Source organism: Triturus cristatus, chromosome 9 (assembly GCF_964204655.1).
Source record: "Triturus cristatus chromosome 9, aTriCri1.1, whole genome shotgun sequence".
NCBI classification, from domain to species: Eukaryota; Metazoa; Chordata; class Amphibia; order Caudata; family Salamandridae; genus Triturus; species Triturus cristatus.
The window spans coordinates 35,231,564-35,246,838 of NC_140592.1; the positions used below are offsets into that span (position 1 = coordinate 35,231,564).

At 47.2% G+C, this 15,275-nt stretch overlaps 1 protein-coding gene across 9 annotated transcripts in view; it reads left to right on the forward strand.

Annotated features, from left to right (window-relative positions):
* USP19 (ubiquitin specific peptidase 19) overlaps nt 1–15,275 on the forward strand; it is a 638,025-nt gene that overhangs the window by 142,542 nt on the left and 480,208 nt on the right. For all 9 annotated transcript variants that reach the window (XM_085624327.1, XM_085624331.1, XM_085624330.1 and 6 more), the window contains one exon: nt 12,046–12,168. In XM_085624327.1, the coding sequence (XP_085480453.1) occupies nt 12,046–12,168 (123 nt within the window). The remainder of the gene's footprint in view (nt 1–12,045; nt 12,169–15,275) is intronic.

Sequence of the window (15,275 nt, forward strand, 5' to 3'; positions counted from 1 at the left end):
ATGCGCGTGATTGTGCGCGTGCTAGCCATGCAATCCGCTTTTTGGGAGCACCTATAAAAGCCCCTATAGTCTCGCTTTGAGATCGCTTACGTGATAGCAAGGCGAGACCTAAAAAGGGCTTCTTTGAAGTGTGTGAAGCATTGTAAAACATCGCTTCAAATGGCAAGAGGCTCAACAAGGATGATAGCGAGGACGAAAAAGTAAAAGTAGTGTCACAACCACTTTGCGGTCAGTGGAAGGACAGCAGTCAAGCTGACGCAATCAATACTTAGTCCATGCTCCATTAGAAAGAAGAGGAAGTGAAGTCAGCACATGCTGGCCAATTAGAAAGCAGCAAATAAGCGTGACAATGAGCCCAGCGAATGTTAAGCAATTGGCGGGCTTCAAGCCCCTTCTTGTAGCGAGCGTGCATGCGCTGTCACAGACGAGACCTAAAAACACATATTGGCTCAGTGGTCTCTGACACTGAAGGGGTTTATATTTTGCGTGAGTGTACATAATATGCTCAGCCACTCAGTCTGGTTAGCCAGTGATTAAAGTGGGCTGACCATGTGCCCCATACTGAATGCTGTGGTTGGTGGAGGCATAATGTGATTAACACTACAGCAGACCAGCAGATGAAGAAGAGTAAGTGAAAGCCTTAAATAAATATGTGTCTGTAAAATATATGTCCGAGGCATGCGTGGCTGTAGATAAACATGCTTTGCATACTCTGGCCATCTAGTGTTGGGCCGGGATGGGTGCAAGTTGTTTTTCTACGAAGGAGTCTTTTGAGTTAGGAGGTACAGTGACTTCTCCTCTTGCTGCTGATGTGCATAGGCTTTGACTCCATTGTTAGATTGTTTTCTTTTGACCGTCTGGTTCAGACATCTGCTCCAGTTGAAATCCGTTGCACTGCTCTTTTCGATCTACATGGGCTCATTCCCCTGTCGGTATTGTTATTGATGACATCTTCCTTGTTCTTTCCATCTCCGATCGACGTTTCTAGCCTTGCTTGACTAGAGTTTGAGTCGACCGTGACCTTTCATTGGCCACGCCATTCGGGACCTACTTCCGTCTCCAGATTGCGTCTCTCCACCTGCCTCGATGGTGATGAAGTAGACACTATTCCACTGCTGTCCTCGCTGCCAAGCAAAGTTCACTCTGATTGACACCCATCAGGTCTGTTCTGTTTCTCTTTCACCTAAACCCAACTAGGCTGCCTGCAATGCCTGTCGCTCTTTTTACTCTTTAAAAAAAAAAAAACCTCTCTTCGACCGCCGAGCCTGCCATCTCGAGATGTCACTTAGGAGTGCAGATGCTACCTGGGACCTATTCGACACCAGGACATTGAAGAGGAGTACCATCCGCAGCCATTGGCTGCCGATGAGGAAGCTTTCTCCCTCAGCAATGGCTCTGGCTCCAACCTGGAGGTCAAAGATCTTCCACCAGCTCAGCAAGCAATAAGTATAGAATCCCCTCCCCCTCGACAACTCGAGCGGACCCATTCCAGGAGTCATTCAGTGCCTCTGGTGCATCAGAGACAGGCCATCTCTGCCTTTGGGCCATGGTTGGCAACAAACATTGTCTTTGGTTGTAACGCCCAGCTCAGCGCCGATAAATCCTTTTGAGGCCGGCTGCTGCGGCACGGACCACTCCCTCCTTGGTGTTGACTTGCCCAACGGGGTCAACACCTGCGGCACCCAAACAGCTCTCAGATCTGAAACTCTCCGTGTCGACCAGCAAGTCCGACCACAGCTCAGTCAACATCAAACCGATCCACCATAAACTACAAGAGGAGATCGACAAAGATTTAGCTATTCATTCCCTCACTGGCCAGATCCTCGTCCTCCCTCTGGGGTCTGCTGCTCAATCATCAAAGCATCAGCTGTCCTTTGAGGAAGGCCTGGACATTCCAGCTCCACCCAAGCAGCGAATAAAACGGACATGGCAACAAGACCTTTGCTTTTTACACACCCATCACCTCAGTCTGCTCACCAGCCCTCATCTTCCCTACCTGCTTCTCCAGGAGACCCCTTTTCCTTTACACCTTAGGGTCACCGCACTCTGATACAGAGGGTTTTTGGAGGGGGCATTTCACACTCCTCTGCAGAGAGTCTCATGAGACTTCTATGTTGTGGACCCACCAGCGACACAGATCCTGACTTGTACCCTACCCGCACCTTCCATCTGGACGACTGCATGTCCTACCAAAAACTAATTGGTTGGACTGCCTCCTTCCATAAGGTGGATCTCCTCATTGAACCTCTAGAAGAGGATTTTCTGTTTGTGACCCTCTCCTCCACCCACTGCTCCACCCAATGCCTCTCAATGCTTTAGGGAATGCTGCTCCTTATCCCTGACATTTTCCAAGACCCCTTCCGCATTAAGGTCATTACACTCAGGTTGGCCAAGAAATACAAAGCCTGACCCCATTTACATTTGTGGCCACATCCCACCTGAGTACCTGGTTGTCACTACCGCCCGTAAGAGGGCTCACTCCCAGGCTGCTGGTGATACCCCTCTACCATATAAGGAATGTAAACGTGTAGACACTGCAGGTAGAAGAGTGGGTGTCCAATTGGCCAACCATTAGCGTATTGCTAATTACATTGGGCTCTATACCAGGTATGGTTACGCCCAGTGGTTTGAGATGGAAGAGGAATACATGAAAACAGGTTATGAGATCGTCCCTGAGGGAGAAACAAATTTCTAACATCACTATACACTGCACAATAGATGCAGCCGACACCTCGGCAGAGGGGTTAGCCCAGTATTCTCTTGCACAGGTACGTCTGGCTCTGTGACTTTGGCTTCAAGTCAGAAGTTCAGCAGAACCTGCTTAACATGCCGTTTGATGGTCAGCATCTATTCCGACTGCAGGTGGACCAGATGCTAGAAAAAATTGAGAAGGATACGAAGACAGAGAAGACTATAGACACCCTCCAAACACTTGATCCTCGTGACTCCTTTCGTTGCACACCCTACAGTGGAAGCTCAAAGACCACCTCCCCCGATGCCTTCACGTCCTACCAGCGTTCACAGGCCCATCAGTCCTCTGCCAGATGGTACTTTAGGGGATCCTACAGAGCGAACAACTCAAAAGATAGGGGTAAAAGTGACTCCCCTAAGGCTGCCACCACCATGCCAAGCCCTGACTTGCCTCTCCTTCCCCTCTATTACAAAACACCTTTCGGAGGGGTGGGGGGTGCCTTCAGCAGTTCAACCTCGCATGGTGAAACATCTCCGACCAGTGGGTGTTTGACTTTATGCAACATGGTTAGTGGTTGGAGCTCCCTTCTATGCCTCTCACTTTTCCACCCCTCAAACGCTCCTCAGAACACCAAATGCTGTTCAAGGAAGAGGTCTAAGTGCTCCTTCTCAAGAGGGCTATAGAATCGTCCCTCATCATCACCTGGGAACGGGTGTATACTCTCTTTTACCTAATTCCCAAAAAGGATGGTTCTCTCCGATCTATTCTGGACCTCAGGCCCCTAAACTAATACATTCTCTCAGAGCGCTTCCATATGGTAACTCTTCAGAATGTCATCCTTCTGAAACACTGGGTACATGCGAGTCCTATTGCATTACAAATGCTCGTTTTGTTTTAGCCACCATATAAAAAACATGACTGACTGATACTACAAAAGATTAATATTTGTGGTAGTTTATAGCAGCAAACAAAATAATTCCATACGTTCAAGCGTGTTTATATTCTCTGAAGTTATTTGTAGGTGGAATTTGATGTTGTTTTATAAAGCCATGTCTCTGGAATTATGCGGCAGGTGAGGATCAAATTATTTAGCACAGTTGACATCATGTGGCAGGAAAAGGCAAATTATGTGGCATAATTCGTCATATTTTATGATCGCATTACTCAATAATTTTGTCATTTTGACAGGTGTTAACACTGTCTGGGCAAGGGTTCAATTTCATTAGTACCAGTGTAAAACACAAATATATCAATAAGAAGAAAATGAATGTGGAGCGTAGCTGAAAGAAAGAAGAATTAGCGCGATATGCTGTAAAGTGAAAGAGACACCATGTTTAAGTGTAGCAAGAGGATTGTTTTTTAAAAGCGGAAGAAAGCAAACTTGTGAAAGCGATTAGTTGAGGCGAGCGCAGGACATCCCATCTCAAAAAGTCAATTTTTGTGATAAAGACCAACTGTCACATTGGCTTAGTTCGATATTGTGTATTGCAGCGGAGAAAAAAGTTACTGCAAATGCGTGAAGCTGAGTAGAGTACGTGTAAAAGAATCTGAGACCAATTTGGTGCTGACAGTTCATGATAAAATTATATGCCGGCGAACATTCATGGCTCATGCGTAGTCTAGGAGCAACTGTTACTGTGGCGCAGTTAGAAATTTAAAGGAACCGCTGCTACGCTGTGAACGAAGTGTGGGAGCAAAGGGAAAGTCGGAACTGTTATGTATCAGAGAAACAATTGGCACTGCGAGGCGTAGGGAAAAGGTTTTTATGAGCTTCATATTACAACAACTTGCCCACAATCAAAGAACGGCGAGCCGACTCCGAGACTGCTGACGCCGTGCAGGGTCCCTGGGAGCTTCCAAGATGTTCTGGAGCTGACGGGGGGAGGGAGGGAAAGGGAAAGCGCGCCATGCGCGCGCTGTGCTGAAACGACACGAGCTCTATGCGTGCGAGAGCCGTACACATGCATATCGCCTGTCCTCTGGGCGCGTGCACATCTCCTGTCCCCCTTCGGCCAAGAAACCAACGACAATAGATCTCGCCAAGGCGAGTAGCGCATGCACTGCGTCGCTAGGCGAGACCTAAAAAGGAGCCTCCGTGGCTTTCCTGGGGGAACATTCCAATAGCTGACATATGCAAAGTAGCTACCTGGTCTACACCACACACTTTTGCTAAACATTACTCAATGGATGTGCTAGCCCGGCAACAAGCCAGTGTTGGCCAGACAGTACTTCGTACACTCTTACAAGCTACTGCAACATCCACAGGATAGCCACCGCTTTTGGGAGGACTGCTTAACAGTCTATGTACAGCGTGTGTATCTACAGCCACACCTCAAATGGAAAATGTTACTTACCGTGCAAGCACGTTTGTAGCATGAAGTGCTGTGGATTTACATGTTCCCACTCTCTTCCTTGGGTGCCTGTGACCATTGCAATGTCCTTTACTATCACTTTTTTTTGTTTTTGCATGAACAGCCTCACTCGCCATGTTGTTGATTTACATTAATGTTATCAGCAAAAGGAGAAGGCATCATGACTCGAAAGACTTCTTCGTAGATAAAAACTTGCACACATCCGGGCTCAACACTAGATGGCAGGTGTATACACAGCATGTGAACATGCCACAAACAGATGCTTACAGAGTAAGTAACATTTTCCTTATTAAACCAGGAAATCTCGTTTAACATCAAACTTACAATTTTTTCCCATGAGTGATACCCTGGGAGGGGAGGAGACAATATGGCATGTGTCACTTTCACCTCCTTAACCTCCGCAATACAGTGGCTCAAAGAGGAGCAGTATCACACAGGGCCAGCAAGTTGGGTCTGAGGGTAGAAGGCATAGTAGACAAAAATTAGTTTTTACAAACCTCATATTAGAGTAATGGCAAGGGTGCTTATTTCTCTCGCTGGCGCTTTGCTCTGGGTTCAGAGCAGTTGTATTTTTGCTGCAGCTATATCTTTGAATTACCCTGCTGGATCTTTGAATTACCCTGCTGGATCTTTGAATTGCCCTGCTGTCTGCTTTGCCTCCTGCATAAGGGAGTGATATTAGACTTGCTTGTACAATGATTCACATGGTACATCAGACGCCTATATTACACTGGGCTGCTACACAAAGTGCCTATGGAGCTTTGTATATTCTAGACTGTCACAGACCTTTGGAGTCTTGCTGCATTTATTAGGGATGGTGAAGACTGAGGCCTGAAATGTGCAGAATCAAAGACGCATCACAGTTTGCTGTCTGCAGACCTCTTAAGCAAACTGCATAATGTTACGCTCTATGCTCAATGTTCTGCTCTCTTGTTAAGCAGGAAGATGATTTTCGTTTTTGTTAGAGAGCCGTTACAACCAATAAATACATGGTATGTTGATGCCCAATGCCTATTCTGCAATTCAGTAGTACTCTATTGTCCTGGAATGAATACAATTTGCACCTGCTAGTTATTGAATCTGACCTGCATGTTTTGGTGATCTTTAAATTGAACGTTTAACTGACTGCTCCTCATGTTCCATTCTCTAACCAATATATTTGACAGTGAATATTTGGTCATTGGTGATTAAAGCATTTTTTTTTTTATGTATGCACAGTTTTAGGAAGACTAGTGTACTGGTTTCCTGGAGATTTCTTAACAATAGCCACCCTTTTCAAATAATTTTAAATTACTCCATACTAATGCAAAATTTCCTAGCTAACGTGCAGGAAAGTTTCAATTCTATTAAGGACTCTGAGGCGAGGATTAGGCTAATCTTTCTTCCATTTATTAGCTCCAGCAGCCTTCCAAAGTACCACAGTCCATGAAAACAAACTACATTTCCCGTGAACACAGGGAGAAAGGGAAACAGAAAAAGTCTAACATAGGCCTCCAACCATGAGTGAGGACGCTCTATCCTCCTCTTTCTTCGTGCGACTCCATCAAGGCAGTCTTTGGTCACTCCTGCTTCCGATCCTAGGGCCAGAAAAAATGTAGGTAATGTCGAGAGCCAAGAACTCTATGCAATAGTCTTAATCAACACGACATGTCAAACAAGTAAACCACCCTGGCATAAACAATGTGTCTGACATGAATCGTCATAGTGAAAACAGGTACTCACCATCCATACTGAGAAATTCTGGGCGGGTCCGGATGAAAAAACCCGGGTAGGCTAATCCTCGCCTCCGAGTCCTTAATAGAATTGAAACTTTCCTGCATGTTAGCTAGGAAATGTTGCATTCTATGGCAGGACCGGAGGCTTCGGATTAGGCTAGTTTAAAGCTTGTCCACCACCAAAGAACCCAGAGTCACTACGGGTTTAAAGTAAAAACTCTTAAAGGTGGAAGCCGAAGACCAGTCTGCGGCATTCAAAATATCCTCTAATCTCGCGCCCAGCGAAAAAGCCTTGGAGGCCATTGCCCCCCTCACCGAATGAGTGCCGTAACGGGAAATATCTATACCTGCTTCCTGCATCACCCAGCGGACCCATCTCGCAATCGTAGGGGATGCAACCGCCCCATGTGGATTAGTAATAGTAATGAACAATTGTTTAACATCCTGTGGACGTATATCTATTGTCGTCACTTCATAGGCCTTGAGTGCCTTGCCCACACACAACTTCGGGGTGTCCGGGAAAGCAGGGTAGGATACAGACCGTGACTAACACTTAGTACGTCTGGAAATGTGAAAAGTAACTCCTTCTGGGGTAAACACCAGTCCCGTGAGATCTAGGGCCCTCACATCCGAAACCCTGCGACACGAAATCAAACACTACATGGCTAGCTTAGCCTGCATTTGTTTCCTTGACAGATACTTGTTGGACGGCCATGATCGAAACAGGTTTAGATCATTGTTTACATCCCACAACACGGAATAACGCGTTTCTGGAGGTACAGAGAGCCTGATACCTCTCAACACTTTACAAACCAACGGGTGTTCGCCTAGCGGGTGATTATCCAATGGAACATGGCCCGCAGAGATAGCTGAACGAAAAGTGTTGATTGACCTATAGGCCAGCCCCTCCTTGGCCAGCGAGGCTAGAAAGTTAAGGATGTAGACAATGTCTGCCCCCATAGGATCCACCTGTTGTCGAAGACACCAACTTCCCCACCGTGACCATGCGGACCGGTATCTCTTATTGGTGCTCTCGGCCCAGGACTTAGAGAGTAACAGGGCAGCGTCCTCCGAAAGGCCCGGGACAGTCCAGCGTCACCTGTAACCCGCCAGGCCATCAAGCGTAGTCTGCCCGTGACCAGAAAATGATGGGGATTCCCCTGAGGATCCTTGAGGAGATTGTGACCGAGGGGTAGAGGGATTGGAAAATCCCAGGAAAGTTCCATCACAACTGGAAACCAGGCTTGCGACCTCCATATCAGGGTGATCACTACTAGGTCCGCCTGCTGTCTCCTCACCTGGTTTGATAACCTCATGATCATTGTGAAGGGGGGGAAATGCGTAACCCCGATCCCTGCTCCCATCCTGAAGGAAAGCATCCACTGCTGATGCTTCCAGAACCGGGCGACCAACTGTAGTAACGATCCAGCGGAGCGTCCAGACGGGAGGCAAAGAGGTCCACCGAGAAGGGACCCCATCGAGATTGTATTTCCCTGAAGACACTGGGGTGTTGCTGCCATAAGCTGGTGTCCTTCCAATGACGAGAGCACCAGTCTGCCACTTGGTTGGACGAACCCGGCAGATGTTCCGTTGACGGAGATATCTGGTTGGCAAGGCAATATTCCCACTGATCGGGTGCCAGATTTGACAACGCTTTGGATCGTGTCCCCCCGAGATGGTTGATGTAGCGCACCGCTGCTACATTGTCCATCTTGAGCAGAACACAGCTCTGGATCCTGTCCTTTGTCCAGCCATTTACCGCGAATGAGCCCGCCATCAACTCCAAGCAATTGATGTGGAGGGCCTGTTCGGCGGAGGGCCATCTTCCGCCGGTAGATACTTCTCTGCAATGAGCACCCCAACCGGAACCGCTGGCGTCCGATTCTATTACCAGGTCTGGTTGTGAACCGAAGATTGCCCGGCCATTCCAAGCCTCCATATGTTCGATCCACCAACGCAGTTCTGTCTTGGCCTCTTCTGTGAGGGGCACGACCTGAGAGTAGGTGAGGCCTTTGCGCAAATGATAGGCTTTGAGGCGCTGAAGGGCCCTGTAGTGCAAGGGGCCCGGAAATATAGCTTGAATCGAAGACGAAAGAAGTCCCACCACCCTGGCCAGGTGGCGTAGGGAAATCGTGGGCTTTGTCAGCGTACGCTTCAGTTCGTGCCGGATCTTGGATAACTTCCAAGATGGCAGGGACAAGGTGGCCGCCACCGAGTCTAGCATGAAGCCCAGAAACTGCATCTTCTGGGAAGGGATCAGGTCTGACTTGGTCCTGTTGATGACAAAACCTAGAGACTCTAGGAGGAACACTGTTCGCTGCAGTTGCGTCAGCAGACGTTCAGGACACTGACTCCTAATGAGAATTTTGTCCAAATAAATTATCAACCGGATGCCCTCCGACCTGAGGCGCTCCACCACGGGCTTCATCACCTTGGTGAAACACCACGGAGCGGAAGATAGCCCAAAAGGAAGGGAGGCGAATTTGAAAATCCGAGAACCCCATTGGAACTGCAGAAATAGTCTGTGAGGGGGGAAAAAACGGGATCGTAAGGTAAGCGTCCTTGAGGTCCAGGCGGACTAGCCAGTCCTGCACCTGCAGCAAGTCTCTCAGGAGGTGAATGCCTTTCCATTTTGAAATGGCGGTAGATGAGCCACCTGTTGAACTCTCTCGTAGGTTGATTTACGGGTCGGTAGCCTCCATCCTGTTTCTCCACCAAGAAGAGGTTGCTGAGGAACCCCCCGGTGGTGCAATGTAGAGGGGGTAATCGTCCCTTTCTGCAATAAGTCTGAGACCTCCCCATCTATAAGCTCCCTCTGCTCCCACGTGAAAGCTATGGGTCTGGTGCGTCTGGGCTGGGTAGGCTGTTCGACATACTCTATCTGAAAGCCTCTGACAGTTTGTAGAACCCAAGCGTCGGAGGTGAGCAAAGATCAATTGTGATGAAAAAATTGTAGTCTGCCCCCAACTTCACCTCCCCCAAAGTCTGAACTCTCACCTCTTTGGTTGTTATAGGAGCCATCTCCACGTCCTCTGCCCCCTCTGCGACGGGGGAACTTCCTGGTTGGATAGAAATTCCCAAACTTGTCTGGGTCCTGGTACTGTCCTCTATGGGACTCACCCTGCACAAAGTAAGCTCTGTTGTAAGGGTGGCCAGTCGAGCACCCCCTGCCACGACCGGCTGCGCCAAAACACTCGGGGTGAAGATCCGTTTAATCGACGTTTGTGCCTTGTCGAGCGAGTTAAAAGGTATTAATAAATATACCTAATTCCTTCACGAAGAGGTCTCCAAAGAGAATACCCTCCGCAATGGGACCCGCCTCTGAGGTTGCCAACTCCCCCAACTTAGGATCTATTTTTATGAGCAGGGATCTGCGACGCTCCGTCGATATCACCACATTGGCGTTACCTAAGAAGATGATGGCCCTTTGCGCCCAACTAGAGAGGGTGTCCGGAGAGATCAGGGGGCCCGAGGCCCGAGGATTTTTGCTAAGTGTCCTGCCGTGTCCAAGAGTTTATCTTGGCACGCTCTCCACGAACGATCAATGCCCTTCTTGGGATTGCGGATAAACTTTGCTAAGAAGGTGGACATTTTAGGGTCAACTTCTGGGGTAACTGCAACTTTACCCTCGGGAAGGTCAAGGGCACTCCGCGCGCAGGCAGCTCCTCACTTTTTGGTCTAGCGGCTTGCGTAGTCTGCCCGCCATGTAGGCTGCCACTTTAGGGGCAGGGACCCACTGTGATGAGCGTGGATGTAAAAGCTTGTCAGGATTCAGCATGTCTGAGCTTAGGTTGGGAGGTGCAGACTGGGTAGGCTTGGATGGGCGCCAAGGCCTCTCCGATTCCCTGTCGGACACCTGGGGGGGACTAGTCTGGGTCCATTGTAGCCCCATTGTCTGGAACACAAGAGGGTTCCCTCAGAGCCTTCTCCGGTTTGCTGGGTGGTATGCGAGTCCTGGTCTCCATAAAAGCCTTCTTGAGGCGAGCAAAAACGTTCGTGTCCACCCCGCGTCGAAAGGACGCTTGCGTGTGGGGTCCACCGCACTAGTGGAAGGTTGGCCTGGAGGTAGGGGGTTGTTCATCGACAGGTCTTCCCTCTGCTCGAGGGGTTGTTGACATTGTGCCTGCAAGAGGTCAATTTTCCTCTCCAATGGCGCAACCACTTGGGACACCGCCTTGAGGATGAAGGAGTCCATGACCTGACAAGTGATCATCCACTGGCAGGTACATGACCTCTTCCTCCTCTTCCTCATAATAATTGTCATACTCCATTGTGGGTTACCCCCACTTCAATATGCACTCCAATCAAAGGGTTGAGATAAGGGGTAGAGTCCCCAAGAGTAATAAAGCACTAGATGTGCAATACACAAGAGGCAAAAGCCTGGGACCAAGCGCCCTCTATATTCTGAGGGTATAGAGAAACCTGCCTGCGCCGGTTCCTTTCACGACCACAATCCTACCCACTACGCCGGTGTTCAGGCTCCAGGCAGGGGCTGTCAAAAGCTATAAATCGGCCCAAACGCGCTTAAGGAGACAAAGACCTTCCCCCGCGGTTGCAGCGAGTCCCTCTGAACCGCGTTGATCGTTGCGGCAGAACTAGCAGTGCGCAAAGCGAAAGGGTGCGCGGTCCCCTGGCGGCAGGAGGCCGCACTGCGCCGAGAGCCTGAGGGAAAGCTTCCCCGGCCACGAAGGAGCAAACGGCGCTCCCGCGGCCGAACCTGTAATGGAAAAACTCCGCAAAAGTAAACAGTGTACCGATCACGCTGACAATGAGCCGAGTAAGCAATATCAGAAAAATGACCACAATTAAGCACAATAAACCCAAAATAGAGTAGGAAAAACAAAGTCGCTCATCTTGATGCTGCTGGAGCAGCGAAGAAAGAGGAGGATAAGAGCGTCCGCGGGGGAAGTTATGATTGGAGGCCTATGTTGGACTTTTTCTGTTTCCCTTTCTCCCTGTGTTCATGGTAAATGTAGTTTGTTTTCATGGACTGTGGTACTTTGTAAGGCTGCTGGAGCTAATAAATGGAAGAAAGATTAGCCTAATCCAAAGCCTCCGGTCCTGCCATAGAATCTTGTTTGTACTTTCTCTTTCTCTGTGTAGCTACACATTTGATGTACTTTGTGTTTGTCTGGATGTTACTTTGCATGGTGATGGGTGCATAAAGACAGCTTCTAAGATACAGTTAATTTCTGTGAGCTTCATGGTCCCCGCTTCTTAGATTCTCTGCATCTGTAAGGGTTCTCATACTTTGTTTTCTTTTCAGACATGCAGATGGATTGGAAGCAGAGCTCCGACACAGTGATTGTGAAGCTGAATACTGGGACTCTGAAGATAGACGAGGTGGATGCAGCCTTCACTGACACAGATTGTATCATCAGATTACCAGGTACAGTTACATTTACTTTTCCCTGATGGCAATATCATAGCCTCTACCTTCTACTCAGCTGGTTTTGTGTAGTTTCCACCCTACGGTAGGAACTGCACATTTGTGGGTGGCATAACCATTGGGCTGGTGGCAGACTGATTCTATGCACCCCCTCAGGATATGTTGTTCGATAGGCCAGCTTGCTCACAGTGCCACCATGAGTACCCCTAAACCTAGGTGGGTAGCGGATGGTTCGGGCAACCACTGAACATGACAACCCTGATCCCCTAGGACTCATGGTGACTGTTCTAGAACCCTTTTGCTCAGTCACTCGGGCTCTCTTATTCTCAGAGAAATATGCAAGGGATACACAGTGGGACATTTTCAATGTTTATTTAACCAATATGATTCTTCTATAGAGTATATGTGCTGCAATGATCAATAGACAGAAGCAGATAAAAGTTATTAAAAATACCAGGGCAGTGAACACAATAAAAACTCCCACCATCATGCTAAAGAAATGTATACATGCAAGCATATAGAACAATATAGAAAATCTTACATTCTCCTATGCAGTCCCTAACCTACATGTCTAGGGTGTGTGTGTTCTGCCAAGAATCCTCATACTAGATGACCCAACCCTGGTTACCTGAAGGGAAAGAATTTGACGATATTGTTAAGAAAGATCTAACAAAATCAGATAATATGACACCTACTGTTACTGGCATTAGTGCTGGTTACTCTAGTAATTTATCTAGCAGTGGGGATGAGGGATAGAGTACGAGACCATTGGTGTCCTCACCTGACAATTCTTTTTTAAAGGAAGTGTAACGAATCAGAATGGGCAACAAGGGAAACGAGATGAGACCAAGACAGGATATCAAAGACAAACAAGGAGGGGGAAAAGGGGAGGAAGAAGTAGGGGAAAGAGAGAGGGTACATACAAGATCTTGGAACAAGAACAGATAATGAATATTGAGCAGGCGCAAGAAGTACAGGTTATCAATCTGTCAAGTAAATCACTTTCAAAGGATTTAATTACAGCATTACAGAAAGGATTGAATTATTGTCCAACCTGGGTATATTATGTCAGTGATGTTAAAATTGATGTATTCAAATTTGTGAGACATCTGAAATTATAAAAGTTTTTTTAACAAAATCCTAAATCTGTTGTATTCAAAGAATGTGCACAGGCCATTGGGGAATTGTCGATTCATGATATACATAATGTCACCACATTGCTGTCTCTGAATGAAGACGTTGATGCTCCCATTAATGTCTTAGATGTGGCCTCGGAACTAGATCACCAAACTAATCTAAGTGTAGATAGTGGCCTTAAGAATAAATCTCGGTGGACTCCCCAACTTACTAGCGGGAATAACATCGACCTTTTTCATAAAATGGTCAATTCAGAGATTGATAAGTGGGATAAGCATATGATTTCAAACAAATATACTCCCAGAACATACAACCTTACTTATAAGGAACGTGAGGCTCTTCATCAACTAGCCAAAGATACGGACCTTTATAGTTAGAGAAGCTGATAAGGGAGGAAATATGGTCGTAATGGATAAATCTAAATACGACTTGGAGATCTTATCACAACTGAATAATCAGACATGGTATAGAAAAATTGACAATAATCCCATGTTCACAATGGTGAAATCAATCAACTCAGAGTTACTCAAATGGGGAGATCGGGGCCTATTATCTTCACAGGAATACTCATACCTTAGGATAGAGAAACCTAAATATCCCTGTATATACACTCTTCCCAGTGTTAGAAGTGGGGGGGAACGGAAGGGCACGGCGTGCCCCTACTTTTAAAAATTATGCTAGTCCGTTCCCCTACTTCTTGATTTAAAAAAAGCGTCCCGGGACTGCCCTAATTCAGGCCCGGTTCTAGTAAGGGCTTGAAGGCAGGCGCGAAATGCCATGGGGCTCAAAGTGCTTCAAAGCCCGGGCGCGCGCACACAGACAGTTTCAGAGATTATCGCAGCCGTACCTGAGTACTTCACAGGTCTTTAAAAGACCATTTACATGTTAACGAGGCTTTGTTTATTTTTTCACCCCTTCATCTCCAACAGGGGCATGGCGAAAGGCGACAAATCCTTTCTTTGGCCGCGGTAACCTTTGCCTACTGTCCTGCTGCGTGTATATTCTTTTTCTATGCAGCGCAGGAGAAAAGAAGTTTGTTTATTTTGATTCACCTTTCCCAACCCCTGCAGCTGCTCATCACTTCAGGCTGCGACACTAAGATTGACTAATGGAGTAGGTAGGAGAATGTGTCACTATTTGTTTTTCTTTTTAAATTCTGCACAGGCGCAGCAGGACATGTACTTTGTGTGTGCTTCATTTAATCCGTTTTTATCGTTATCATGGCTGATGCAGAACAACAATAGGACAATAAAAAAATGCCCAGATAACGCTGGGTATTAATGATCCTGCTGGAGAGCAATCATTTCTCTGTTAGTAGTTAAGTGCAGATGAACTGTATTTTATGTGGAAGCTCAGTGGGTTACTGTCATTGTGACAGAGATCCTTGTGTTACGTGCAGTTCAGAAGTTACAATCCTAACATAGGACAGTGACCAATGAACTGTCATCAAAGAGCTGCATGCAAACCTGAATGATATAGTTAGAACTTCGCGTTTTTTGTTTTGTGATTTAGTTAGAACTTCCCCATTCTTTCATTATTCTAATGTTGCTAAAATGAGTATCTTTGGGCAGATATACATTTTTATCAGTAAAGCCAACCCCTAACCACTGGAGTACTCTTTAAATCCTGAGTTTGTGCTTCTCCAGACCAAACCCTCTTAAAATAACTGCCCACCAGTATGGATGACATGTGATTCATACACCTTGTAATCCTCATTGGCTTATGTGACATTCCCTGTAGGCTGATTTACATACTTGTATGATTCGTTGTCTCTGTATAATGTGTGCGTGGTGTAAAGTACTGACACACACTACACTGATATGAGTAGCGCTACACAACAAATGAAATGCATATGAGAGAGGGGCTACATAAAGATGAGGGGCACTGTTGGAGGGTGGCAGTGAGGGAATCCGAGGAGGAGGTAGTGGGAGTGGCTATGGAGCGATGAGGGGCACTGTTGGAGGGTGGCA